The sequence below is a fragment of the Drosophila gunungcola genome (genome assembly GCF_025200985.1).
Source record: "Drosophila gunungcola strain Sukarami chromosome 2R unlocalized genomic scaffold, Dgunungcola_SK_2 000013F, whole genome shotgun sequence".
NCBI classification, from domain to species: Eukaryota; Metazoa; Arthropoda; class Insecta; order Diptera; family Drosophilidae; genus Drosophila; species Drosophila gunungcola.
This window is the reverse complement of record NW_026453171.1, coordinates 698,963-726,217: the sequence shown is the minus strand read 5'-3', so window position 1 is coordinate 726,217 and position 27,255 is coordinate 698,963. Positions and strand designations below refer to the sequence as shown.

The 27,255-nt window shown below is 45.6% G+C and overlaps 6 protein-coding genes, 1 long non-coding RNA gene and 3 other non-coding genes across 13 annotated transcripts; 4 read left to right on the top strand and 6 right to left on the bottom strand.

The window, feature by feature from the left end:
- Positions 1-378: 378 nt before the first annotated feature.
- Positions 379-10,322, bottom strand: LOC128256260 (maternal protein tudor). The gene is given in 10 exon segments (XM_052986543.1): positions 379-4,680; positions 4,745-4,944; positions 5,238-5,469; positions 5,618-6,199; positions 6,202-6,446; positions 6,527-7,608; positions 7,731-8,567; positions 8,626-9,126; positions 9,185-9,572; positions 9,820-10,322. Coding segments are annotated over 9 exon segments (7,554 nt in total). The 5' UTR covers positions 9,554-9,572; positions 9,820-10,322; the 3' UTR covers positions 379-1,174.
- A 599-nt stretch (positions 10,323-10,921) lies between these two features.
- Trnag-gcc (transfer RNA glycine (anticodon GCC)) lies at positions 10,922-10,992 on the bottom strand. The gene has a single exon. It is a non-coding gene; the product is annotated as a tRNA-Gly (tRNA).
- A 105-nt stretch (positions 10,993-11,097) lies between these two features.
- Positions 11,098-11,169, top strand: Trnaw-cca (transfer RNA tryptophan (anticodon CCA)). Its single transcript has one exon. It is a non-coding gene; the product is annotated as a tRNA-Trp (tRNA).
- A 437-nt stretch (positions 11,170-11,606) lies between these two features.
- LOC128256297 (GTP cyclohydrolase 1) lies at positions 11,607-19,800 on the bottom strand. 4 transcript variants are annotated; one of them, XM_052986599.1, is made up of 5 exons: positions 19,444-19,800; positions 13,724-13,933; positions 12,381-12,546; positions 12,202-12,318; positions 11,607-11,969 (listed from the first exon to the last, which is right to left on the bottom strand). In XM_052986599.1, exons 1-5 carry the CDS (start codon positions 19,631-19,633, stop codon positions 11,840-11,842), a joined length of 813 nt encoding a protein of 270 aa, XP_052842559.1. In that variant the 5' UTR covers positions 19,634-19,800; the 3' UTR covers positions 11,607-11,839. The 4 variants fall into 4 exon arrangements, with proteins under 4 accessions (XP_052842559.1, XP_052842555.1, XP_052842556.1 ...); XM_052986595.1 differs by lacking the exon at positions 19,444-19,800 and adding an exon at positions 14,214-14,752; XM_052986596.1 differs by lacking the exon at positions 19,444-19,800 and adding an exon at positions 14,217-14,751.
- Positions 12,599-12,670, bottom strand: Trnaw-cca (transfer RNA tryptophan (anticodon CCA)). The gene has a single exon. It is a non-coding gene; the product is annotated as a tRNA-Trp (tRNA).
- Positions 15,198-16,627, top strand: LOC128256299 (uncharacterized). The gene is made up of 2 exons (XM_052986601.1): positions 15,198-15,821; positions 16,224-16,627. The coding sequence occupies exons 1-2, from the start codon at positions 15,480-15,482 to the stop codon at positions 16,539-16,541; spliced, it is 660 nt and encodes a 219-aa protein (XP_052842561.1). The 5' UTR covers positions 15,198-15,479; the 3' UTR covers positions 16,542-16,627.
- A 229-nt stretch (positions 19,801-20,029) lies between the features above and the next one.
- LOC128256302 (uncharacterized) lies at positions 20,030-21,170 on the top strand. Its single transcript, XR_008267717.1, has 3 exons — positions 20,030-20,807; positions 20,883-20,998; positions 21,102-21,170. It is a non-coding gene; the product is annotated as an uncharacterized LOC128256302 (long non-coding RNA).
- On the bottom strand, positions 21,054-24,864 carry LOC128256296 (general transcription and DNA repair factor IIH helicase subunit XPD). Its single transcript, XM_052986594.1, has 8 exons — positions 24,746-24,864; positions 24,233-24,690; positions 24,043-24,173; positions 23,673-23,893; positions 23,230-23,611; positions 22,892-23,173; positions 22,555-22,833; positions 21,054-22,047 (listed from the first exon to the last, which is right to left on the bottom strand). Exons 1-8 carry the CDS (start codon positions 24,748-24,750, stop codon positions 21,496-21,498), a joined length of 2,310 nt encoding a protein of 769 aa, XP_052842554.1. The 5' UTR covers positions 24,751-24,864; the 3' UTR covers positions 21,054-21,495.
- A 275-nt stretch (positions 24,865-25,139) lies between these two features.
- Positions 25,140-25,856, top strand: LOC128256301 (U6 snRNA-associated Sm-like protein LSm1). Its single transcript, XM_052986602.1, has 3 exons — positions 25,140-25,291; positions 25,346-25,530; positions 25,590-25,856. The coding sequence occupies exons 1-3, from the start codon at positions 25,237-25,239 to the stop codon at positions 25,761-25,763; spliced, it is 414 nt and encodes a 137-aa protein (XP_052842562.1). The 5' UTR covers positions 25,140-25,236; the 3' UTR covers positions 25,764-25,856.
- LOC128256298 (uncharacterized) lies at positions 25,802-26,940 on the bottom strand. Its single transcript, XM_052986600.1, has one exon. It carries the CDS (start codon positions 26,831-26,833, stop codon positions 25,883-25,885), a length of 951 nt encoding a protein of 316 aa, XP_052842560.1. The 5' UTR covers positions 26,834-26,940; the 3' UTR covers positions 25,802-25,882.
- Positions 26,941-27,255: the final 315 nt, after the last annotated feature.

Sequence of the window (27,255 nt, the reverse complement as noted above, 5' to 3'; positions counted from 1 at the left end):
AATGATAATCACAATCGAACCGGGGTGGGAAGGGTTTCCTAATGAAGCATCCACGGTCAGTTGGAAATACCAGTGTACATGCGACTCGACTAACAAAGTGCTGAATGATCATGGTATCATACTCAGAAATGAGAGCTTAACCCATGTCGTAAATGTGGGCAGACGTCTTAATTCCTTCCTTATCAGCTAGCCCGACACCCTGACAACACAGAGATCTCTTCATGTGTGGACATGAGCCCGGTCCGTACCACACTTTTCCATATTGAGTGGAAGTTTTAGAGCCATACCATAAACCCATAATTCACCGAGTGACGACCGCTAACTGGTACCTAAAAATCCAGGTAAAAACACCAGGTAATCACACTCACACAAAATGGCTTTACTTTTCATCATGTTTATTGGTTTGTTTTTAATATTTTGTTCACAACATGAAAAAGAAATGGTAGAAAAATATGACATTGTGATTATTAAAGGTTTTAATACATAAACCCATATTCCATTAGTTTCCGTACGTTTCTTTTAGTCTTCGCTTTGCAATGTTTTTTCGTTTGTTTAGATAATGAAAAGTAAAAATGAAAAACAAATAAGTGATCTTCAGTTGGTTAATCGAGAAAAGAATGTAAAAATTAAGTTATAAAGGGAAAATAAATAATTCTTCGTCCGGAGGTTCAATATTCTCTCCGCTTCTCTTCAATTCGCCAACGTTCGTTGATGATGTAAAATTGTTTTACACAAGGTTGAGCAACATTATATAAATCGTCCTTCGCCTTTAAAGCTACTAACATTCATTGGTTAGTGCCAATTTTATCTAGATTTCACATTTTTTTTTGCGGTTTTTAAATATTTTTCGTTTGTTTTTGTACATTTTCAAAATGTTTTTTCGTTTTTTTTTGTTCGATTTTTTCGTTTTGTTGTTTTTTTTTTTTTTGGTGATAATGTGGTTGTGTTTTCCGTATTGATTCATTAATGTAAATTAAAATTAGCATTCATTTTGGTTTTCCATGAAAAATCAATGAAGCATCTTGGCTAATCAAAATCGTAAGGGCTTCCGCCTCCATTTGAATAAGTTAAACTCGTTCAACTCAATAGATAATACAACGCATGTTTTAGCCAAACTAATCACAATCTCCTGCATCTGGGAGTATATATGAATTGCAATCCGTCCGATCTGTCACTACTTCTCCTGCAGGCGCAGCATCTCGCTGATGCTCTTGCTCTGGTAGAAGAGCCGCACGACATGGGTGCCAGCTCCGTGGGTGGCCAGAATCTCCACCTGGAATGTCTCGGAGAAACGTGCGTCAATGAATGTCTGCAGCAGGGCCACATCGCACTTGGCCATGGTGGCCGCCTCTAGCTCGCAGTGTTTGCTGTATCGCTCCGGTTTGGCCAGCTCCTCGGGCAGCTGGCGGAACTGCTGGGTCACGGCGTTGTTGCCGAAATCAATAAAGTGCACCTCGCACTTGCCCTCGTCCAAAACCTTGACGATCTTGGCACGGTAGAAAACCTCATCCTCTGGGAACTGGGCGACGCACAGAGCTCCCACTTTAAGGTCACTAAAAACGGGCAAATCCTGCTCTGCATCCAGCAGTTTATCAGTCATATTCTCTAACGCCGGCACATCACTCTCCATCTGGACGTAGAAGGATCGTGGGTCATCGTACTGCACCACCACGCAGTTGTGCAGCTCGACTTCGAGCGGTTTTTGCACCCCGGCCACTGTGCTGGCCAGCTCCTGGGCAAAGTCCTTATAGTTGATACGCAGTTGAGCGGAAAGCGGTTTCGTTCCATCCTCATTCGGCTGAGTTGTTATCTCGTAGACTTCCCCGAAATGTTGCTCCAGTAGAGCGGCGAAGGCCTCCTCTAGCTTGACATCGGGCACATCTTTTGGGATCTCACTCAGCTGGCAGTGCAAGGCCAGTGGTGAAATCGACTCTATCTCCTGGGGCAACTGCCAGACCTCCGAAACGGTCAGAGTGTTTCCATAGTCCAGCAAAAAGGTTTCAAAGCCCTTGCTTTCCTCCAAAACAGACTTAATGATGCACCGATAGTAGCAGGCATCCTCCTGAGAGTAGCACACACACATTGAATTTATCCTGGGAGCGCCCAATATCTTCAGTTGCTCTCTGCTCAGCGACTGCAGTGTCTTTACAATCAAATCCAAATCTGCTGAATTGTGCTTCAATTGCACATAGAAACTCTTCGGTGAGTTGCCATGCGAGATGACACATTCGGAGTTCTCGTTTTTCTTTTGGATTACTTTTAACTCCGCCTCAATGAGCTTCTGAAGCTGCTCGTTGATGTTCAGGGCCTTCTTATCCCTGGATGTCAGTCTGACCACCGGCGGACTGGCCGTCTTGTCCACAAACTCCACAGCCACAACACCATTGCAGCTGTCCAGCAGAGCGTCAAGTGTTGCAAGGGCCAAGGTCTTGTTCTTCTCGAATTCAGCGCTGTGTTCCAGGCTGCAGATCTCGGCAACAGGTTTGATGAGCGTAAATTCTTGGGGCAACTCGTACAGCTTGTCAGCCACTGTCGTGTTGCCGTAATCAACGAATATGACTTTGTATTTGTCATCATCGAGCACTTCCAGAATGCGTGAGCGATAGAATTCCTTGTCGTCGGAAAATTGAGTCACGCACAACTCATCCACTAAGCCCTTTTCCTTCTTGGGCTGCAGCATTGTGCCATTCAGTTTTTCGCAAATAATATCCATCAAGGCATCCTTCTCGCTAAACTGTAGGTACATATGGGAGGTATTCTCCACGTGTGTAATGATGGCCTTCGTGGTGACTGCCAGCGACTCCTTGCTGGCTTCCTTTGCTTCCTTTCTCTGGCACAATGGAAGCAGTCGCTCGATTATGTTCTCTCCATCCAACAAAAGATCAATGGTGACGTGATCCTGACCTGGCTTTATAAGCTGTGTGGTGAAGACCAGCTCACCCTCTCCAGTTAGCTCGGCGAATTTAGCCTCCGCCTCTGCAGACCAAGAGGTGTAACCCTCCGGCAACTGCAGAGTGCATTTCTTGGACAAGCTGGGGAGGCTAGCAATCTCTTCGGAAAGCTGCAGGCACTTTGATGTGGTGGAGGTGTTGCCGTAGTCAATGAAGAGCACTTCATATCGGGAGTCAGGTAGCTGCTTAAGCAACTGGGCTCGGTACCACAGCTCATCGTCCTCGAAGAGCGCCGCCACAATGGAGCCCTTTTCGAAGCGCTCCAAAGGCTTCAGTTTCTCCTCATCGCGCAAATACATCTCTATTAGCTCGAGCGCTTTTGAATCTCTTTCCAGCTGAATAAAGAAGTCACAAATGCCGTTTACGTGTGATATGTAGCAGCTGCATCCACTGGTCACATACTCCAGGGGCCTAGCAAATCCATCGGCGATCAATTTCTTGGCCACGTCCTCGCCCTCGATAAACACATTAACATAGCTGGTCGTTTGGTGATCCCCTTGGGTAAGGTACTCGAAGTGCAGGTTCTTTGTGTATGATTCGTTGAAGAGGCCATTCGCTGCATCCACCCAATCGGCAGTGCCTTTGGGGCAAATGGGGAGTGCACAGGGCAAGCAGAAAGGCTCGATGTGCGACCACATGCTCTCTTTAATGTCAGTTGTGTCCGATACGCAATCCGTGTTGCCAAAGTCGATAAACAATAGCACCATCAGCTCGGCATCCATGATCTTGGCGCGATACCAGCATTTGTCCACCGAGTACAGCGAAATGCAGTCAGCGCCATTCACCACATTCATCAATTGAGGCAACGACGGAGATACTATCTGAAGGTTTTCCTGCAGTCGATGCAGTTTTTCCAGCCGGTCGATGGGATGAACAAAGAAGTGAGCTGGATTGTCGCAATGGCTAAGCACTACGGTTTCCATGTCTTTGTATGGATCTTCCTTTGGAGGTTTCGCTGGCTCAGGAGCGGCCTCTTGGACGACTGGCTTGGCTTCTGGTTCTTCTACAGGCACTGGAACTGGAGTGGGTGGTTTTGGCACTGGTGTTGGCTCCACAGGAACCGGAGTAGGCGCTTTCGTTGGAACTGGTGAAATGGCAGGAGATGGAGCCGACTCCACTGCCTTGCTCTTCTTTGGCTCCCGTTCTTTATCATTATGTTGCTTTTTCTTGGGCGAGGCATTTGCCGAGCTCGACTTGCTGTTACTGCCAGTTTCCTTGCGCCCTTTTTCCTCCTCGTCGTCCAAGGTTAGGTCCACCATTTCAATAAACTCGTAGGTGCGCGCCTTTCCCTTCTCCATCTGCTTGCGCATGTAATCGAGATCCTGGCCGGGTATGAGTTTCTCTGCCTTGAGCAGGTCTGTCACACTCTGATTGTTCTCCAGTAGAACATCGGCAATGAGGTGATTGCGACGCACCTCAATCGATTTGACAGTGACAACCTTCTCCTCTAGAATCTCACCTAGACGCGCCTGTAGTTTGGTTTCGTTGCTTGGACGACCGAGCGGCAAATTGACTTCAACTGCGAAGCCGCTCGCGTGTTCATAAAACTTGTTGTCCAATGCCTTGATATCGTCACGCTTTACTTCATCCGTGTTGCCGTAATCGATGTAGAACACCTCGATGCGTGCCGCACTTGAATCCTTTCCAGAGATTCTGGCTCTGTACCAGTTGCCATCGGAACTATGGACTGCACATATCTGTCCCGCATCGTATTTCTTCAAGGAGTTACCTTTAATATATAAGAGAAAGAGATTTACTATAAGCCTGCATGTAATGTAATATGGAATATTAACCTTTGGCCTCATAGTGCTCAAACATATTATCCAATAAATTCTGCATCGCAGGTAAAATTGCCTGCGGTTGGACGAATATGCGGTAAGGCTTAGCGGTGTACACCACGAGTGCTTGGAATGAGCTCAGCACTACGGGATAGGGGCAGACAAATGCCTTGCGATCCTCCTTAAACAGCGGCATTACAGGTCTTAGGTGAATGCTTAAGAACAGATAAAAAATTGTTTTGGTTAATATAAAATCTTGATAGTGTATACAACGTTTAATACCTACAAGTAAATTCGTAAGAAAATAAATAAAATGAGTTTAATTTAACCCAGAGATAGAATTAAAGTGAAATGTAGTTATTAAATTAATCAAATCAGAAATCACAGACCAATTAGTTTAATAGTTTGTTAAATGTTATTTGACAAGCGAATTTAAAGCCAACTAAAGTTAAACTATCTGACGAATGCTGTTACTGTGCTGATATAGTAAATTTCAGATAATACTTACATGTTGTTTTCACAGACATTCTTAACATTAAAGGCAAACGATTTGCCCTCGTAGAACTCCTTGAATCGCCTGGCCAAATCAGGATTGGACTTCACGAATTTCGCATCGTCGTAGCTGCACAGGAAGTTAACATTGTTGCAGTAATCAAGCTGAACCTTAAAGCTCGTCATGTCCCGAATGGAAGTGAATTTGCCTCTTATCTGCTGACCAGCCAAAAGGCTTACGCGAATCTCTGGACAAATATTAAGGAATATTGTTAAACGTTTCAATTAAAAAAAGGTAAATGGTATGAACTAAGTTTTCGGAATGATTTTGTGTTTTTTAATTTAGCTAACAGTTTAAATATCCTTGTAATTTAAGGTGGAAACAAATTGTCTTACCTGAAGCTACCTCAGTCAGGAATTCGGCCTTGACCAGTGTGTCCCGCAGCGAGGCTCCGTTTACAAACATGTTGACTGTGTAGGAGACACTACTAGTGTTATTTGAGCCGTGGTTGCTCTTCTCCTTGGACAGAAACTCGCAATCCACCTTGGCATTGACTGGAACGAACTTCTCCATGCGATCCACAATGTACAGGGGATCGTAGTTGGTGACCACGCTGTGGAAGCTGCAGCGATGGGCCATACAGGGTGGCTCTGCGAAGCGCTGCTCCAGCTGCCAGACATCTTCTGATGTGACGGTAATTAGGCTGCCCGTGTCCACGCAAAAAACTCGGTACTTGCGCATCATGTGGTTGCAGGCGATCACTGTAGCTCGCAGAATGGCGTTGTCCTTTCGCTGGCGCACCACCACAGTGGAACCAACCTTCAATTGAAGTGGCTGATGCTGCTTCTGACGGTAGAATTGTCGCATATCGCGCAGGACGGTATCGTACTTGGCGGAGGCCGACTTTGGCACCACGTAGAATTGAAAAGGCGAAACCCACCAAGACAGACTAGCAGCCTCCTTCCCCGGTGTCCTATCTCCTGCAGCACGTAGGGTTTATCTAGGGGGACATACTTCTCCGGCCTAGTGGCTGCCACCGATTCGGAGGTGGATGAGGTCGCATCACTCTCCACTCCGCTGGTGCGCTTTGAGCTAGCGGTACCGTCTAGCGTGGACTTTTGACGCTGCGGTTTTTGGGCAAAACCCTGTGGTGCATTCTGAGAGCGTTGGTTCTTCTGCTGCCCATCTGGATTCTTGCGTGGTGATTCGTTGTTATTAAAGCGTCTGGAAAAAGGCATAGAGTTTTAGTAGGAAAATGCTATAATGCTAAGGTACTTTTAGTACTAAATGCAAATGTGACTCACGCATTTTTATTCGCTTCCTGTTTTCCATTGTGCCGTGGGGACTGATTCGGCGTACGGCCATTCTGCTGTCGGTTGCCCTTGCGGGGCGAACTCATGCCACTGGTGTAGCTGCTGGTACTCTGGGTCTCAAAGCTCGAGTCCAAATGGCGATCGAATCGCTGACTGTGCTGCTGCTGCTGACGCTTGCTGTCCTTTGACCCCGCCGAGGTGGAGCTGCGCTTGTCCCAGTCTCCGGAGTTTTTGCTTCCCCCTGTTTTCATTGGCGGATGAGATTCAACAGTTTGTTGCTGTTGCTGTTGCGGCTGCTCCTTTTGTTGTGGCTGCTGCTGCTTGTCCTGTAACTGCAGGCGATCCTCACTCTCCACAATGCTGGTAGAGTTAAGAATTAGGCTTTTGTCCAGCTCAGAAGAGACCACCGACTCCGCGCGCGTGTTGTTGGCATTGAACTGACCCTTTTCGAGCGATAGATACTGCTCGAAGGGCATGGAAAGCTTGTATAGTTTCTTCATCACATTCAGGTTCTTGGCCAGCAAATTGACCACATTCAGACCATCGGGTTCGATGCGAAAGATACGCACACTGAATGTGCGACGACGGATGTTGGACTCCTCAGCCAGCATCTCAAACTGGTCAGTGATCTTGTCCTGACTTAGTTCGCTGTTCTCGAAGCCCTTCAGACAGCACTTGATTGCCTGGCGCGGCATCTCCAAATGCTTCTCGGCAATGTGTCCAATAAGGTGGCGCTTTACGTTTTGTTCGTAGCCAAAATCTACGTGCCTTACAATCACAGAATCATCAACGCGCAGGATCTCAGCACGATACCATTCCTGATCACATTTGACTATGCAGGGTGCGCCCAAGATTAACTGATCGGGTACTTTCTGGTTTGCATTGTAGTACGAAAACATTTCGTCCATCAGCTGCTCGAACTTTCCGATGTTGGAGACTTTCTGCACATAGAAATTGCTGGGCGAATCAATAAAGCGGATCTCTACGGCGTCGTCGTTTTGCAGTTGCTCCGCCTTGGCGTAAGATTGACGTGAGTTCTTCAGCTGTCTAAGTAGCTCCAGCATATTGGTGCCCTAAATGGAAATATCAATCGTCAGATTTGTACATTGCAATGCATTGGTTAGAGGTTATTTTAAATTTTGTTTGGCGGGTAATTATTTGTTATCTGTATGCCTAACATAATATTTGAACTTACGTTCTGATTGAGGTGGCAGGTCTGCATGGAGCCCACGCTCTCCGGCGGCTGCACAGTCAATTCGAAGTTCATATATATGGCCGATTTCTTGAAAATCCGTTTCATGCTCTCGTCAATGGGCTCGATCTCCTTGGTTCCGGCCAAGGCGAAGCGAAAGGCGAATGGTTTTATTTCCAGCAGCTCTGGTGGTATTTGAAAGAGGTCGCTGGTCGACAGCAGCTCCGAGTTACCGTAGTCGACATAGACCACGCGGTAACGTTGGGCGTAGATAGCGCTAACCAGAGCGCGATACAAGTGGCCATCTTCTGAGAAGCGGGCCACACAAGCGGTCCCGAGTTCTGGAGCCTGGGTGAGGGGCTTTAGGTTCGTGCGCTCAATCTGACCCATCATGGCGCTCAGATCACTGCCGCTGCTCTTTAGATGCACCCAGAACAGGTAAGGACCGTTCTCCACATAGCTTATATCCACGTCGTAGTTGCGACCTACCGTTAAGCTTGTGGTTCTGAAGGCCGGAATGGTGCGTTGCTGGGCCCGCTGCGCCAGCGAAGGCGTTGGCGGCGGGGTGAAGCGTGCCGGGGCATAACTAAGTGGCACGTAGTTCACCGACTGATTATAGGGCTGCAAGGGGACATTTGGAGCAACCAGTGGCATGGCGGTCATCGGTTTGTTCATGCGAACATTATAGTAAGTGTAAAGCGATCGGGAAGCCGCCTTGGGCACAAAAGGTTGAGCAGCCGGTTCAACGGCCTGGTAGTTGGCACGGTTAAAAGGATTTGCCGGCACAAACGCCGGCTTCTGAGTATTGGCCAGGCCTTGCATTGGCACCTGTACATTTGTCTGTAAAATGGAATGTTTTTATAAAGATGGCTTCTGTAGAAATTCAAGTGTCACATACCACATTAGACAGAGGCAGCTGTTTGGGCGAATAGTCTGGTGCGTCGACATTCAGCGGCCTTGGTGGCGTCACCTGGATCGAACGCTGTGCGTCCAGGCGAGCGGACAGGGATCGACGCACCGCCAGCTGCTCACGGGCAATGTCCGTGGGCGTCTTTGCATTGTGTATGCTATTGTTGTTGTGCTCGATGACGGGCGACTGCGGAGCATCCTTCCACAGCTTCTTGCAGTGATCCTTCATGAGTTGTGGGGCCACCGGGGCTCCAATTTGCCTCTGTTGCACCAGAAACTCGTTGAGCTCAAAGTCCTTCCATCGCAGGCTGGCGAACTTTTGGCCACAGATCTGTATTGGATCGATTGCGATTTGTACAGTCTGGTTGACGATTAGCTGGTGAACCACAGCCAGATCAGCCTCCCAATCAGAGCAGATGCCCAGCACAATGTACTGGGAGCAGAGCAGGGGAATGTTCTGCAGCAGCTTGGGCTGCTTGGGGAACATTAACTGAATGGGATAAGAGGGTTTATATTGAAATCTGGAGAGATGGTGTATCGACACTCACATCATGACTGTTCACAGTGCGCTTGTAGCCAAAGTCCAGGAACTCGATCTCGGTCCGCATCATCTGGCCGTCCAGCTCTGCGCTGACCACACGTGTCCGCATGTACTCCACATCGCCGGGAGCCGGGCCATTCGTCCTCTTGAAGACGCAAAATGTGCCGGGTGTGAGAAGAGCCTGCTGGCGCTCCACTGACCAACTGGGCTCGATGGCAAAGCATGTGGGCAGCACCTGCTCGATGCGCTTGCTGACCAGGAAGGCGGCGTCTCTGTTTACCTGGCCGTAGACCTTCAGGTACGGGCCCACGTGATCCAGGTGGGTGATGTATAGGTCCACATTCGAAGGACCCGCATTGGGCGGTTGTCCATTCATGTTTGGGTGTTGTTATTCGCTAGAAACAAAGATAATTATGTTTAAAATGCCTTGTGAAAATTGGAAAATTTAGCCTTGAAATTCCAGGGACGAAACACAAACACACACTTGCAGGATCCGTTAGTTTGGGCCGGCAAAAAGTAGACAGCCCTGGATTCTAACTGGATATGCATACACTTGCTTGGAATGCACCTTTACGTGTGTAAGTGCGAAAGTTTTCATTTTTTTTAAACGGAAAGTAATTAAAAAATGCCAAATCTACTCACGTCTTGTCGTCGTCGTTGTCCAGAATAAAAGCGAATCTCTGAAAAAATGCCCTGCCCCTCGCCAGGTGCCCACTTCTCTCACTATCTCTCTCTTTCTTGTCCCTGTTATTTAATTCTATTTGCTGCCTGGCTTACGGAATTGGACGGCGTCTTCGGGGGGTTAAATGTGGCACACTTCTAAATGGCTGGGCTATGGACTCTTTTCTGGTCACTTTTAGTGGAAGAAAGTCTTGCGAGTGATTAGAAATCGCGATGCACACAGACACCTCCGTTCCACGTCTGTGCAGGTGCAGCGATTTTATTTCTATTTGGAGCTTTCAGTCTTTTGAATTTCTTGGGGGCCTGCTCGGCATGTGCCACCCGTGTTAACTGTGATTCGTAATGGTTGTGTCAGTTCGGAAAAAGCAATTAATCAGCGCGAAATTAATTAAATCGAAAAGTATCACTCTGCCACCCAACTTTTCCACAAGACAACGAATCGACGACCAGTGTGACCGTATCAAAGTCACTTTACTTACCAAAAAATCCCTCAGTATGGGCCCGTTCACACCGTAGTATAATCAGAAGAGTTGCAGAGTTTTGCTTTAAAGTGTAAATAAAAGTAAAATTAAAAACCGTAGCACTCCCAAATACATCAGATATCAGATGTTTCTGTGTTTACTACATTTTGAAATATACATCCTATATTTCTAATGTATCATTTTTTGACGCATAATGATTAACCAGTGATGTCCACACAAATACCATGACATGTTATCTTGCATTTGTGTACGTTAAACCGAAGACGTTTGCCGAAGCCACACGACCGTTTACACTGTCGGTGTCGACAGAGAGCCCGCAGAATAAATCGCTGAATCGCGAGTGTACTTTGCAAAGCTCGGTCCACCGATCTTCTTAAAATTTTCAGGATATACAACATATGTGTTTTGGATTCATAAAGGAAACAAATATATATACAGATTTATTAACTGAGCCAGCGGGAACACAACAGTATACAATATATACTCAGCATGAGAAAAGCTGAGCAGTGAGTATAAAACAAGTAAAAAACTTAGCAGGGTCCATAACACCAAAAAAGAAGCTAGTTCAAAAATAAAAAGTATGCATCGGCCGGGAATCGAACCCGGGCCGCCCGCGTGGCAGGCGAGCATTCTACCACTGAACCACCGATGCTCTTGGCAGTGCTTAAACTGGTGCTGATATGAATGCGGCACGACTGGAATCAACAACCTGTTGATGTTGGGGCATTCCTGTCACTTGGAAGCCTCCCCCCAAGTGGACTCCGTGGCGCAACGGTAGCGCGTCCGACTCCAGATCGGAAGGTTGCGTGTTCAAATCACGTCGGGGTCAAGCCAGTAAAACTTTTTTTCTTTTACCACGTTTGGCAAGAAAAGTATTTTTTTTAACAGTGTTTAAATACATAATTTATTGTATAATTAATAAGCAGCTTCGATTTACTACAAGCAACATCATTTACACAATGAGCATTAAATTTTAACATTTAAAATCGTCCAATACGTTTACGTCCCTTATACAGAACAATTTGAATATAAGTTGTTATATAGGATAACATACATACATAAGTACAGATTTGATTACTTTTTATGAACTCTGTTTAAATTGTAAATTCCCTAAACAATTTGCGTTGATTTATTATCAGTTGTTCCCTTATTGCACAATGCATTATTCGTATGTATAAATTGTAAAAATTATCGTTCAAGTGCCATAAAACTGCATATAAAATTGAACATAAAACTACCCAACACCGGAAATCAATTCTCAACCTCTTCGAATCTCGCCGCTCTTTACTCTCTTCTAGGTAAATGTATTTATCTAACAGAATTTCCAACAATTTTTACACAAATCAACAAGGCAATCATTGCACTAACTAAAAGAAATCAATCCTAAAAACATAAACTAATGGACCCTGTGTTTCGTTTCGTTTTTTGTTTGTTTGTATATAAGCGCCTCCAAAAATATTAGATGGTCTCGGATTTCGATATCGTCCTTAGTGTCCACTCTATTTGCTATTGACTAAGTTCAGGAATTCCTCACGGGTCTTGGGATCGTCTCGGAACACGCCCAGCATAGTTGAGGTAACAGTTTTGCTGTTGATTTTCTGCACGCCCCGCATCACCATGCACATGTGCCTGGAAAAGGGAAAATTTGAAATGCGTTATCAGAAAAAGTACAAAGTACACTTGTTTAACAACTGTTCATACACCCACTGCTTAAGAAATAAAATGGTTATTGTAGACTTAAAAAAGAATTAAAGCCTCTAAGGGACAATAAACCATTCCCTAACTAGGTCATAAGTACCAGGTATCTTATAGCCTACAAATATCTTTCTTGATTGAAATAAATGCAATTTTAAATACTTACACTCCCTCTACTACAACAGCTACACCCGCAGGCTGAACTGCCTGAGTTACGGCCACTGCGATCTGCTTCGTCAAGCGCTCCTGGACTTGCAGGCGACGCGAAAATATTTCCACAATGCTGAAAGAAAAAATGTAATTTAATAAAATATGTTTCCAGATATTGCTTAAGGCGTATCTTACCGTGCCAGTTTGCTGAGGCCGAGAATTTTGTTGCAGGGCAAGTAACCGATAGATACTTTGCCGTAGAACGGAACCAGATGGTGCTCACACATGGAAAACATCTCGATGTCCTTGACCACCACCATTTCGTCATGATCCTCGTCGAACACGGCGCCATTTAGAACGTCTGCCGAAAGATAATAAGAATTGGTAAAAGAAAAAAAAAAATTCCCCATCGTTGACCCCGACGTGATTTGAACACGCAACCTTCCGATCTGGAGTCGGACGCGCTACCGTTGCGCCACGGAGTCGTTGCTGAAACGACCGCCCAATGTCCCACAAACACGAAGCCACTCAAATGCCGTTCCTACTTGTGATTTATGCCGCGCGTAATTCGTGTTAGATTTATTTGCTGCATAACTGAATGTTAAGTTCAAGCGAGTGTGAGTGTTAAAGTGGTCGTCGGGGGGTGACTTGGTGGTTATGGTTCCTTTGGAGTGTGAGCTTTCGCTTTAAACGATGTGCTCTTGAGATTCCCTGACTAGTTGCTCGGAACAAAGCCGCACACCCACTTTCCCGCTCTTAATATACAGACCGGAAAGCTTCAGTGCGTTTCCTGACCAACCAACGAAACCCACAACCAACGTCTGGGGTCTCCGGCTCCCTCAATGTCAGATTGGCAAGTCACGTTGAATCCGCGCCTCTTGCCTTCTTCGAATTCGGGTTAAACACAAGCCAACCCATTCTATTGCCGAAGGCTATTCACTTTCGTTTAACTCATTTAGCTTTCAAATGGTCAGCACACTTGCGTTGTTTGTTGTTGATCTTAAATTTACATGCGATTTTATTTGACAAACTGTAGAACCTGATTTTTATCTCGGACAACCGGTTTGGTTCGCTGGTAGCCGTATTATTCGCAATTCCATTTGGTTTTTTCAAACGACTCGCATTGATTACATGACAAGTTCAAATGCGATTGCAGTTGTAAACATGAAGATAAAATGCAGGCCAAATGCAGGCTATTGTTTCTGCAGTAGGCGATGCGAAAAGATTTCACCATTGCCATTTGATAGTTCCGAATATCATTCTAGAATCTAGATACGTGTTTTTGGATCACTTAGATTTGATAGAAGGTACCCGAAATTCTCTAATGGATCGTCTTTTGTAACTGTATTTTACCTATCCACTCACTAATTCGTGGTAATTGCACTAATGCACTGTAGCGGACTGAGGAACCCCCGATAAAGGTGGAGTACTGCATGAATCATTCACGATAAACTAGTTGTCGCTCGCAGTGGGAAACCCAGGATGAGCAACGCCGATCACTGACCTGGTGCTAATTGCCCCAAATGAGATGTGCTTACCCTCGAGACTCTGGTCGTAGCCCTTCGTGAAGTACAGCATGGCCTTGGCCGCCCGCTCCGGGGTCTTGATGAGTCCCTGGCGATCGGGATTCTCGCCCAGTCCGCCCAACAGCAGGCGGTACGAGCGAGCCATGTCCGGCAGCAGGGCCTCTCGCGTCGGCGGCTTGTGGTCCAGCTCCAGGTCGTGGTGGAACGTGCACTTCTCGTGGCCTGTAAAAGTGGAAATGCCAATGTGAACAAGATGAAAATCGTTATCATGGGAGATAGGGAGGCATTGCCCCCTTCGGCGGCTGTGTGTGGCTGTCTATGTTCTATCCCCCATTTCGAGGCGCATCTGTGACCTCTGTGACCAAACCCCATATCACTGATAGGAGGCTGTTTTATGTTCAAAAAGAGTTTGTCTACCATCCTAGCTTTTAGTTTAATCGGTTCTGCATGGCTTTCGAGACGTAGAGTCCCTCGTTCCCTGGTCTTGGCCTGACCCCACCACTACCTGGCGTTGTCGATGTACGCGGTGTCATTGGTGTTTTCGGTTGTGTACCATCGCTTTCCGGAGTGCTGCCGTTGGTTTTCAGGATTAGGCGGGGTCTCTGGTTTCCGGCCACGGGAACAACTGGAGCCACTATGTCCTCAGCGGGCGTTCCTGGATGGGTCTCCTCCGGCTGGGATGTTTGCGCCCTGTCGGCCAGCGACGAGGTGCCCGAGGTGCTACTTGTTGAGCACACGCTGTTGTTGCGGCCGCGCGACAGGATGTGGGCCTGCGGGAAGTTGGTGTCGTCAATGGCGTCGTTCAGCTCGCTGGCACTCATCTCGGACAGTTGGCGGGTGAAGCTCATGGCGGTACGGCTACTCAGGTTTGTTTGCCACTCGAACGGAACTCAATTTGACGGCTGGCTCGCACACACAATCTTCGAAGTTGTTTTCTATATTTTGCTCGCTGGTGTCTCGTCTCGTTTGTGTTATTAGCTGGACTTTGTGTCGTGTGTTGGCACTTCGGGTGGCTCTGCTCTTCTGCTGGCTGCTGTGGCCAGCAGTGGCAATAAGAACCTCTCGACCGGAGCTTTGAGCGGCGGAAAGCTCAATGCAAACCACCAAAACCCCAACCACCCGCCCGCAAGCTCTGCTGCGACTGGCGTTTAGCGGAGATTAGGTGAGCGGAAATAAACCGAGCTGAGCGCAGGCCCACAGTTTGATGTGCACAGTCCAGTGGCTCTCAAACTGCACTTGGACTTGTTGCTCTGCAAGGAGGCGCCAAAGCTACAGCAACGGACAAAGAAATAGCACTAAAGGTTTTCAAATAGATAAATGTGTAAGGACTGGGTAAATGCACTAGCATTTCTGTTAAGCTATATTTAAGGCTAATTTAATACATAAAATAATTTAATACAAATCTCTTCAAAAAAAAATCAATAAATACGAATTTAGTTTTTACGATTACTGTTAGATTTCCCCAAAATGATTTCTGACTTTTTGGACACAATAACATGGTCCAAATAATTAAACGCTCTTTGGTTGACCTTAAGTGTGCACAGCCTGGCGCCAACATTAAGTGTTCAAGGTTTTCTTCTTTGTCCTCACGGATTGTTTGCCATATTCTTCAGACTCGCCCAAACTACTCGACTTGGTGACAGACGTCAAGGGGTAGTTAAGTTACATATTCAAGTGAAGCAGTTAGGCTTCGAGCCCAGATAAAAAATACAAATTCTAACCAGCCTCCATCCATCCGCCTCTCCGTCCGCTGCAGAAGTCCAGAAGCATGGCGCACCGCCTGCAACTCCGGAGCGATGACTTCGACGTAATCGGCGCAGTGCCACGCGATCTCTCGGTAATTAAGAACTTTCTGAAACGCGACTGTGCCGTCAAGAGGTTGATCGACATCGAGGAGGAGTTCCTGCAGGAGCGCGTGTTGCGGGGCGAGGATCCGATGAATCCAAGCAGGAAGAGCGGAAACGACATCGTGACGCGTGGCGGCGGGTTAGACTCCAAGGCACCTGAGCCTCGACCGGATCCCTGTGCGAGCCAAACACCAGAAAACACACTTGCGTCGGATTACTGTGATCCCTGCCGTCGACTCAAGACCTCTGTGGTGCTGGAAGAGGTGAGTGACCTCTTCTATATTACCCCTTGCTCAAACATTCCAATTTCAAATATTAGATAAGTTACATGGAATTAAATCCAGTAAAATTAATTAATATTAATTAAGACTAGTGTTGATTTTTTTATTAAAATAAACCACAATGCACTTTGACATACATAATTGATTATTTAAATTGATGGTCACCCCAAGATTTTGAAGATGGGAATAAGATCTTACAAAAGTGCAAGTTAGCTTTGGCTCATTTTGATACTTGAAATAGGCCACTATTGCCACATTTTGGCCATCAATTCTATTATTAAATTGTTAACTTTTAAAGTTATCTTATTGGTATCCCAAGATCTAAGTCTACTAAGCAGAACCTAATCTTATTATATACTTTTTCCCATCTATTCCCGACCACAGCTCACGAAGCCGGCCACTACGAATCCGGTGTACAACAGAGCCCTGCCGCCGTACTTTGACGAGGAGAGCGTGATGGGCAACTCGTTGCCCGTGAAGTTCCGCTTCCGGCGCAAATTCAACAGGTGCGACCAGGAGAAGCCGGCCCACCTGATGTGCACCACCACTCCGAGCACCAATGTTGTGGTGCTGACCAACTGTTGCGACGTGATGGTGTGGCCCAGCCAGCGGGTTGCCCAGATGAACCGAGTGCCGGTGACCACGCTGACTGGCGAAGCCGATCTCACCGAGTACATGCTGGAGGAGGAGACCATTATGTGAGCGACCATCCACGAAAAGGCAGCGAGCATGGATATGGATACCAGTTTGGAACAAATAATTCAATAAAACATTTACCCCGTCCACAATCGTCCTAATTTTGCTCGGGAAACCCTGCAGCATCTAACTTGTTGGGCTTCTATTGAAAGTGTCTGCGCCCCCAGCTGTCTAGATATGCTTATTCCCTGCATAAATTCCGCATCTCATCAATTTCTCCCTTGAATTCAAAGAGCTGAACATGCTAATTTTTTTGGGGATTCAACGTGAAACACCTCGGTCTCTAACTTTTCATAGGGCAAACAGACAGAGAATTTGTTTTGGGTACGGAGTTGAAGGTTAGGAATAATAATATTTTTGTACAATCAAACGCAAAATTCGACACATCAGGATTAATGATATTAAAATTGTCCTTAAGATATCGTAAATAACACCCTGAAATACAACGTTATGTAACTCAAGTAATTTATATGAATGGGATCTGATTTCGGTGTGCCAAATCCAAATGTGGACTCGGAAAATCCTTATTAAGAAAAGTTTGTTTAATAGTCTTCTTTTTTTATATTGAGAAAGGAAAAATAAATTAAAATTTCCCAAGCAAGATAAAACTTAAGGAAGTCTATAAAATTTGTTAATTAACTTTTAAGTTAAGTAAGATAAAAAGGAATGGCAAATTCACATTTAAGATAACACTTAAAGAAGTATAGACAATTTGTTTAATAAACCCTTTTCCTTTCATTTGCAAGATAAGTGTAAAAATAAATTAAAAATTATTAAATACAAGTTAAAGAAGTCTAGGCAATTTTTTAAATTAACCTATATCGGTTTTAGTTATTTTACAGTCAGAAATAGATTAAAACCTCCCACCGCTCTTTGAGATAGAATAAATCAGTTGAAAATAGCACAGGCTGGGTTAGGTAACATATAGTAAAGACAGCTGCAGATGACATTGTCATTGATCGTTCTAAACGTAGTCCGGCACAGTGAAACCTCATTAAGGGTAACATCCCTTCGATATGAAAAAAACATAGAGGTAAGGCTTAAGGACTGAGTTTTTTTTTTGTATTTGATTACAATTTGTATGATAAACCATTACTAGGCCCTGTAAGTTTAAGCTAGTCGCTTCCTCAGTTGTCGACCTGTTTGGAGTGCAATGCAATTAAGCCACCATTAACATTTTCCACAGGGCAGGTGTTCTCTCCGGCTCTCCGCGTCGCAACATGTAGCCGAAAATTACGCATTACGGAATCAGGAATGCCTTGGCGCGACTGGGGAACCGGGGACTCCGAGTTGGCAGGGTTGCCACCGCCTGGCATTTTCTTGGAGAATTTTTTAAGTGCCTCAATTAGCGGCGAAACACCCGTGAGGCCCGGCTCTCAGTCAACCAGCCAGTCAGAGTCAGTCTTTTTATTGACCGCAATCGCTCAAATGTGAAGTACTGCTCACTGCTGCTCGGCTTATTAGTCACCGACGCAGACACAAGCCCGATATCTGAGGGGCAATCGAAGAAACTGAAAACGGCAAACGGCCAAACGGCTAAACGGCCAAAGCCCACGAATCGAAACCGTTTGGAGCGCCGTACTCGCAATTAAACACTTTTTTAACCTTCACAAAAGTAGTTCAGGTCTCTGTGTACCCTCCCCTCACCCAACCACCCTTACCCTTCCTTTGGCCAAATACCGGATCACAAGCCGAGGGGTTTATGTCTTTGTCTTTGGGTTTGTCTTTGGCTCATGGCCCACAGTTGGCTCCGCTCTCGTTGAATCTGCCAAGTGCCAAGTGGCAAGTGCAAAGCGCCAAGCGCCAAGCAAATCTTTCAATGTCAATGTCAATAGGCACAGTCCAGTCCAGGTTAGTTCAGTGCCAGAGCTAGTGGCTCTCTAGCACACCACCTCTTTTCGGTATGTACATTTATGTTCCTCTTGATATCCGGTACTTAGTGTGTGGTTTGTATATGGGCCAGAAATCCGAGTTCTCGTTCTGCGGTTTATGTTCTCGGATTTATGCGGCCCAGCATCGCCGGAAATCGGAGTCGTATCATTATGCGCATCTGATTGAATTACAATTGCTCACTAATCTATGTGTGATGCAATGTCGGGCCAAGATTACATCTCGGCGCCATCAGCCACTTCGGGTGGTGTTGTATTACACACGGAAACTAGATCAAGATCAGGTCTAGGAATAGGTATCTTTCCATGGCAACTTATTAGTATTTTTAAGACTTCTGAAGAGTTAAAGGACAACAAACGAAAACTATTCAAATAAACAACTCATTGTATTGTGTAAATATTGTATGTATTATTTAGCCTTTTTGAATTCAAAACACAACTTTGGATAAACCTCTTAGCAAATTCCCCTTAGTTGATGAGTCACATTCTTTGAAAGGGAATTACTATTTGAAGATGTAGTCTAGAATATTAATAATGTTTGGGTGCTTTTTTAGAGTCAACCGACGATAATGTTTCAAATTAAAGCCACACTATGGAACCCCTTAATTGGGGATTTTATTTTTATGATAAGCTGAACATTTTAGAATGTAAGATGCAAACTAACGACTCGTACGCTGCGACTTAAGCATAATATAATTACACTTTTCTTAAATTTGGGTTGGGTCAGATTGTTATCACATTGCTAAAATGCTAAGAATGTATTTAAAATCGATAGAGATTTGTTAAGGGGTTTGTTAAACCATCTTATTTTCAAAATCTCTCCCCACCAAATGGATACATTCTAATGAACTTTTGGTTGGTATTTCGTTGTACGAGACTTTTAAATTCGTAAACGATCTGAATGAGGTAGATATCTATCTTATCGAATATCATTTTTTTCTGTCTACCCCTGTGACTCAGATCAGGAAATCATCCCGAACCACGGAACTAGAACTATCTATTTCTTCCGGAGAACTCACCGCTTCCATTGCTGGCCAGCTCCATGTTGAGCATTTCCAGTTTCAGCTGCTGACTGCTTTTGGAGACCGCCAGCTCGGTGCTGGAGGCGGCGGAGGCTTCCGCCGTCGGGATCGTGGCGACGGAAACGGCGTCCGCGGCACTGTCGCCATTTTGGGAGCTGCCATTTTGTTCGCTGGTCTGGGGCTTCATTTTGACAGTGGCTATTGACTGACTTTCGGGGCGATGGAAACGACGAGGACACGGAATTGTAATGGTTTTCTAAGCTTGTGTTTTTGGGCTTGCGTTGGTTAAGCGTTCGATCGCGTTGCGGATTTTGTATTTGGCGCGCTCGCTCCGAATTTATCTGCCGACTAAACCGCCCGAGATTTAGTTGTAACCTTTTTATTATGAAAAATCGAAAGTTCTGCCGCGAGAGGCAGAGCTCGAGCGCTCGGCAGTTTTATCTCGCTCTGCTAACTGTAATTGCTCTCCGTTCGCCGCCAAAGCTTTTGGCTCTCCGTTTCGGTTTAAGCTCTACGGCTGGAAAGAAGTCCGGGGACTCCAGGAAATAATCACCCTTTTCGCACTTTTTTTTACATCGATTAACTTGTTTGGCGGTCGAAAAGTGTCAGAATTTTTTGGTTGGTTATTTAAAAAAACATGCTGGCAGAGTAAACATTAACCGTAAAAAAAAACCAAAAAAAAACAAAAAAATGAAAAAACAATTAATACAAAACACAACAGGGCCGTTAAGAAAGCGTTGCCGCCTGGCTTTGCGGACCTCGGTGATATAATTTCGCTTTGATAACCCGACTGCGAGTGCATCGTTAACGGGTCGTTGGCAATTATGAGCCGTTCTGATAGCGTTCGATTTGCAACAACACATCCATTTTCAGGCTAAATTGTGCATGCCAGAAATTTGTTCGGTCATCGCGGTTCATTTGGCGCCTGATTGCGAGCCCCTAAAATTCAATTGCGGCGGCGAACAGGCATCTTGATTTATTCAGACTATAATGCAGGTTTATTTAGTGTTTTGAAACACATTACTTGTTCTGGTTTTTTTTTTCTAAAACCTCCATCTCGATCTACGACTTCTATTTTTAACTGTTTAGGTAACTTTTTCACCTACGGAATTTCAAAAATATATTGTATTTAAATTTTGTATTAAGAAGATTCATTATAAAGGAACTTTGCATATAATATTTTAATGTTTAGCTTTTTTCTAAAGCATTGCGATTGAAGATTTTGGTTATTTTACAAAAAATAAGTTTAAAAAAAAATGTCACTTCAAACATAGTTTCGATATCAATGTAAATACTCGGTTGCAAAATTAACAACTTCAACCGACAAAACACAAACTTATATAAAGGCACATACCTCCAATGTAAGTAATCTGTGTTACGTTACCCAAAAAGTTTACGTATCCGTAAGTTTGGGTTTTAATTTAAAACTTTTAAAGCAATCCGTTTTGATTTTAAAATGAGGCGGAAGTCCTTTAAACAAATTCCACCGAATGGGCATAGGCTATCAAACTTAAAAAACCATTTTTAATGGTAAAGGATTTCTTTAACTTTCGTAAGCGTGTTAATATTTACCTTACAAGTGACCAAACATATTTCTTCAAATTGTGACAGCACTTATTATTTTTATTCTTGTTTATTTTATTTTACATTTTCAGTTTAATTTGTGATTGCAAAAGCAACAATTGCAGTTCACAACGTATTTGTTTTAATTTGCAGCTTAACTAATACGGATGCAATCACAGGTATAGATACGAATACAGCCGAAAGAGCAAAACCGCGCTGCGCTTGCGCCCTTTCGCCGCCTTGAGCGGTCAGTTAGTCATGCCTGCGAAATTATAAATAATATTAATTAGCCATTAATTGGACATTTACGTCCGATTTGCATGGCAGCCAAAAAAAAATTTTACTTTTAAATTTTCCAGACTTTTTGTGCTGTGATCGGCTTTTAATGGCATTCAATGTCATTAGCTGGACGGCAGGCACAGCGACTTGAGTTGTTCCCGGAAGGCAGACGGACAAAGAGCCGGTTGGCCGAGCACCTCCCACATCTCACAGCTCCTGCACTTCGCCGCCAACGCCCTGTTTGCCCTGGGCCTGCCGCTCCAGCTTCTCCTGCTCCATGTTCTCCAGCTGGGCAAGAGTCAGCAGCGAGATGCCCAGCTGATCCTCGCGGGTGAACGGTTGCGCCATTCGCCTCAGCCAGCGGCGTGCCAGCTGCACGGCCTCCTCCGTGCTCAGGTTGCAGAAGCTGTCCACCAAGTGCTCCTGGATCCACTTGGGCAGACGCGACCTCTTGTCGTGCCGCGAGAAGCGCTTGTCCGCGAAGATCATGATGCCGTAGTCCGTCTTGCCGCGCAGCGCCCGACCCACGCACTGGGCCGCATGGCGCATGGCGTCGAAGGTCAGAAAGTCGTTCTCACGTATCTGAAACTGATCCCGCAGGTAGTCCAGCCGGGCCTTGAGTATACGCGACTGCGTGTACACGTAGGGGATGCCGAACATGAGCACCGCGCGACCATAGTGATGGTCGAAATCCACACCCTCCGAGACCTTGCCACGCGCCACAGCCAGCAGCACTGCTCCACGACCACAATCGCAGGCCTGCAAGTCGAAATTAGAGCGTTTGGGGTTAGTCAACCTTAGGAGCATTCTGTGTATACCCTTTCCCTACCGCAAGCTATCAATTTCTAATATTTACACCTGTTCTTGGAGTAAAACCGACCTTGACTAGAAGACGACCAACGAGAATATCCCTTAAATCATTACTATCCTTCAAACAACCTACCTCATCTACCTCACCTAGAAGATTTCTTAGTTCCTGAGCAAATAGATTATAGTTTTAAATGAATAATTAACTACATCAACTTATTATTATACTTGAGCCGATATATAAACGATAATTTACTTGCAGTTTGACGCACTTATCTATTGGTTACGGTAACTATTATCTATCTACAGAAATCAGAAGTGGGTTTTAACTGAGTCAACATGATCCAACCTCCAAGGGCGAGAATCATAAAGAGCGCGAGGCTGCTATGTCAAGCACATTTGGTGTGAAGCCATAGCAGTCTCGTTGGGTTTTTGTAAGATTGAAAACATATATCTCACCTTAACATAGTTCATCAGGGCGTAACTCGTCTCGGCATTGTCCTGGGTCTCGATGAACAGCAGCTTGTAGCGCAGCAAAGTGTCTACAATTCCCTGATCATACCAGGAGGCCACCACAGACTCCAAGTACAAATAAGAGGTAAAGAAGCAAACAATGCCATCAGGTACTGTCTTTGCAACCTCCACCAGCAGCTGGCCATAGTTTCGGATCACTGCGGTGTCCTCACGTGTCTCAAACTTCGACGAAATGGTCACCTGGTCGTTGCCTTTCGACACAATCTATTTAATAGAACAATAAAATTAAACAAAATCGTATAGTTGATGGAATAAATAGTACCATAGGAAGAAGACATGGACGGGCCAGTGTCATGGTAAAGCTGCTCATGACTACGGGATCAAAGTCGAGTATTTTGGGGTACATGTCCATGGGTGACAATGTCCCTGATGTAATAACAACTGTTTGGAATCGTGTAAACACTGGAGCCATGGCAATAGAGGAATCCAAACAACTAAAGTGCAAAATGGGATTCGAAACCGTAGGTGTTTTGTCGTCAAACGGCTCTATAATGATGGTAAAGCCTTTCGTGTAGGTGGACACTAGGGTGGCAAAGTGTGTGATCTAAAAATTAATCATACATTAGGCTCGTTTTACAAAAGGGGCAGATAATAACCTACCAGAGTCAGAGCTCCGTACTCGGTCATGTCACTGATCTCCAGAGTCCGCAGAAGACTGGACAAACGCTCAGCGCAAAAGCGCAGAGGCTTGCGCTCGATGCAAATTTTAGAGGATATATCCTTGAGGAAGCCGGCCGGCGACTCCTGAACAACATGATGCACGCGCAGCCTTGTCTTTATGTATTCAATGAAGCGACGCAAAAAGCTGAGAAAGTGATCCGCCTGCCGTATATTTCCGGGCACCACCTCACTAAGCACATCCTTGGGCAGAACCGGATTGGCCAGGATCATGTCTGTGTCCCGCTGCACACTGGCATCCTTTAAGCCCTGAACCATGCGCTGGTACTCCTCGTTCAGGCGATTAGTGTCCTCTTCGCGAATGCTGTGAGTTATAAACAAACAATTAAACCGTGCCAATTATTGCAATGTCCTGGCCAACTTACTCCTGAACCAGTTTTGTCAGCTGATTCAAAGCGTTTGTGCTGCGCTCCACGGTGCGTCTGTTGATCTTCACGCTCATCGAATCGATGCAAACGTTGTCGATGTTGTGAGCTTCATCAAAAACCACACAGGACTCGCGGCTCATCTCCTTGGACACCACCTGAGCGATTTTCGGATCTAGCAGATAGTGGTAACTATATACCACAATGTGAGCATGGGCAATCTAGCACGAAACAGAGCAAATTAAATTAAATAACAATATACTAGATCTACGCCTAATATCCGCATTAAGCGATCTCACTGTTTTCCTGGGCTTATAATGTTGAGCTTTTACAAAACATTCGAATAGATTTAAAATCGCACAAAACTCACTGCATAGCGGGCCAAAAAGTAGGGACACCAGTTGCGCGATCGTCCGTATTCCTTGAGGTCATCGATGCTGTAGACGCCCACCGGCAGCGTGGACTCCTTGCCCTCCAAGCTAAATCCCTCAAAGTACTGGCCTGCAAATTGACACTTGAACTCATGGTGCTCCCTGGATATAAGTATAGAAGATTCTTACAAATGGGTGTTTCGGTGTCCATCTCGTGGCGGTCGCGAATATAGCTGGCAGTGAGGCCGTAGCATTTTCCATCCACTGCCTTGCCTTCGCGCTCCTTGCTGACCTCCGGATGGATGCACATGTTCTTCCGGGAGCTGAGGACCAGGCCGGTGAAGGGCGGTGGATTGGGGCATTGGCGCTCGTAGTAGACCATCAAGTTCTGCAGTTCCGCGATGACTTTCTCGATCTCCGGCACCGTGCGAGAGCAATAGATCAGCTTGCGCACCGTCTCCGGATGCTCCACCATATAGGCCACGATCAGGGACAACAGGGTGGCTGTCTTGCCCGTTCCCGAGGGCATCTCCAGCAGGCAGTGGCCCTTGGCGTCCAGACTGCGCTTCAGTTCCAGCATGTACGCATATTGCTCCGGGTAGATGTACTCGTACGGGAAGTACACAAGCAGGCCGTCCACGCTGAGTCTGTTGGTTTGGGTTGTTAGCAAGGCACCTTAATTGATCTAATCCTGCAACTTACTTCATTTTGCGCGAATTTCGTGTTAAAATACGATTCCTGTTTGTTTTTAAAACCAGCGTGACCGGTCAGCCAGACCGCTTAAGTTTATCGCAGACCTGTGGCAAATATACTAAAATATTCCACAAGCATTACACTGGTCGACAAGTAAAACGATTTTTGCAAAACGAACCAACTCGACCGTCTACTTTCAGTGTCATTGGAATTCTCGTTTTTATAAATTAAATGTTTTACTTAATTATTTGATTTGGTTAATATATCAATTTGTATACTATTTTGTTTAACAACATAATAATATATTTTAGGCAACAACACTTTGATTCTAATTTTGTGATGTCAAGTGTTATTTGTTTGAAATATTTTAGGTATTTTTATTTCGAGCCTGAGGTATCTTTAAACATTAGAGCCGCGGTCACATTAATTATAAACACTTTCCTATAGTTAAGAACAAAGTTTTACTCTAAAAGTATTTATTTAAATAAAATAATATTCAAATGGACGATCTTAATCCGCTGGCGGGCACAGCTCATCTCCTGGAAGAGGTGGACAGTGAGTAGATGGGTAAGGAACCAATGGTGGAGTCTCAAATCCGGCACTTTACAGAGAAGCTGATGGTGCTCTTGAGGGACGGACGAACTCTGATTGGGTACCTGCGATCCGTTGACCAGTTCGCCAACCTGGTGCTGCAGCGCACCATTGAGCGAATACATGTGGGCAACGAGTACGGCGACATTCCACGTGGAGTCTTCATCATTCGGGGCGAGAATGTGGTGTTGCTGGGCGAAATTGTAAGCTTAAATGAATCCTTCGATATGACTAACTTATGACTTCATAACAACTCCAACAGGATCGCGAGAAGGAGCAGAAGCTGCCGCTCAAAGAGATATCCGTCGACGAAATCCTGGATGCCCAACGCAGGGAACAGGAGCAGCGGCAGGAGAAGCACCGCCTGGTGTCCAAGGCGCTAAAGGAACGCGGCCTGGCCGTGGACGCCAACATAATTAACGAGGATTTCTGCTAAGACTCAATCTCTTGCTAATAAGATAGATTAAGCTCAAACGATTTTCGTCACTTTGTATATTTGTACTGCATTAAAAAACTATGTTAAAATCTATGTACATAAGTAGCTACGTATCCTACTTAGCCCGACCCATTCGCATGCGACCCCGTGCCACTCTCCTCGAGCAGTATGTACTTCTCCAGTATCTGATACATCTCAACCTTAGCCTTGATCTTGTGCACGCGCGACAGTTGACGCAGGTAGGCGGCGATCGATTTGCAGAAGAAATCGTCCTCCGTTTCCGAGTTGTTTGGAGGGAGAACGGCTGGCGGATTGACTACTGTATCTGGGGCAGAACGCTCTCGCTCCTGGCTCGCGTTGGGCACACAGACAACATAGTTTATGTCCGCCTGGCTTTGCTCTACTGCTTCACAAGGAGGAGCAGATATTGCCTTAGGAGTGGAAACCTCCGGATGGATGGTAAGGACCTTAACCTTCTGATCGCACTCCGACTCGCCGAGGAACTCGTCAAAGCTCTCCTGATCCGGCTCCTGGCCATCGTCCGCCTCCACGAGTACCGAGTACGTCTCCGACTGCGTGGTCTGCCCCTCCAGCTTGGCTTCGTATTGCTGCTGCTCCTCACCCTCCTCGTACACCTGTGAGCCCTGCTCCTCGATGAGGGCGTCCGTATCCAGGGGCAGGCGGATGCGACGCCTCGGCATGTCCACTTTGAGCCATCCCGCTGGCTTCTGATCCCTATCCCGGTCGCGTCCTCTTCGCTCCCTTCGCTTGCGCACAAAGTCTCGCAGGAAGTCCATCTTCCGAAAAAAGTCGTTGTGCCCAAACTCGCCAGACGGATGCAGCCGCTTCTGCTTCAGCTCCCGGGAGTAGCGATCCCGAAGGCAGGTCCAGCGACGCCGCGCGTCCATCGTCGATATGTTGAGCACATCCGCCACTTTGGCCCAGTCCTCCTCCTTTCGCTGCGACAGCCGGAAGGAGGGCAGCTGCGGGTCGTACAGCGACGGCGTCTCGCGGATGGTTTGTATCAGCAGGATATCCGAGTCGTCCAGGGGACGGTGGTTGGAGCTCATTTTGTTGCAATTTGTAACTTAATATTTTTAATGCAGCTTGCAGTGCTGGTAAATGCCCCAACAGCGGGCAGTGCTGTAAATGGTGGGGTTTTTTTTGCAGTGGTGGCGGAAAGTGTTGGGAAATGCCTTTTTGGTCATGTAAAATCGAAGTAGTTTTTGGTATTATTAAGAATCTTTTATTAATATTTTCAGTTCATACATTTTTTAAATTACTTTATTATTATTATTTATTAGATGTTTTCAAAATATTTGATTTATTTATTTAAAACTTAATTCTATGCACAACACTAAATTTTAAATATATTTTCATACTTATAAATAAATTTACATGACTTTTTTCCCCGCAGTTGGAGAAAAGCATTGGAACACTGTGTTTGGGACGCAACAATGGAAAACATCAACGTTGAGCCGCCAAACATCGA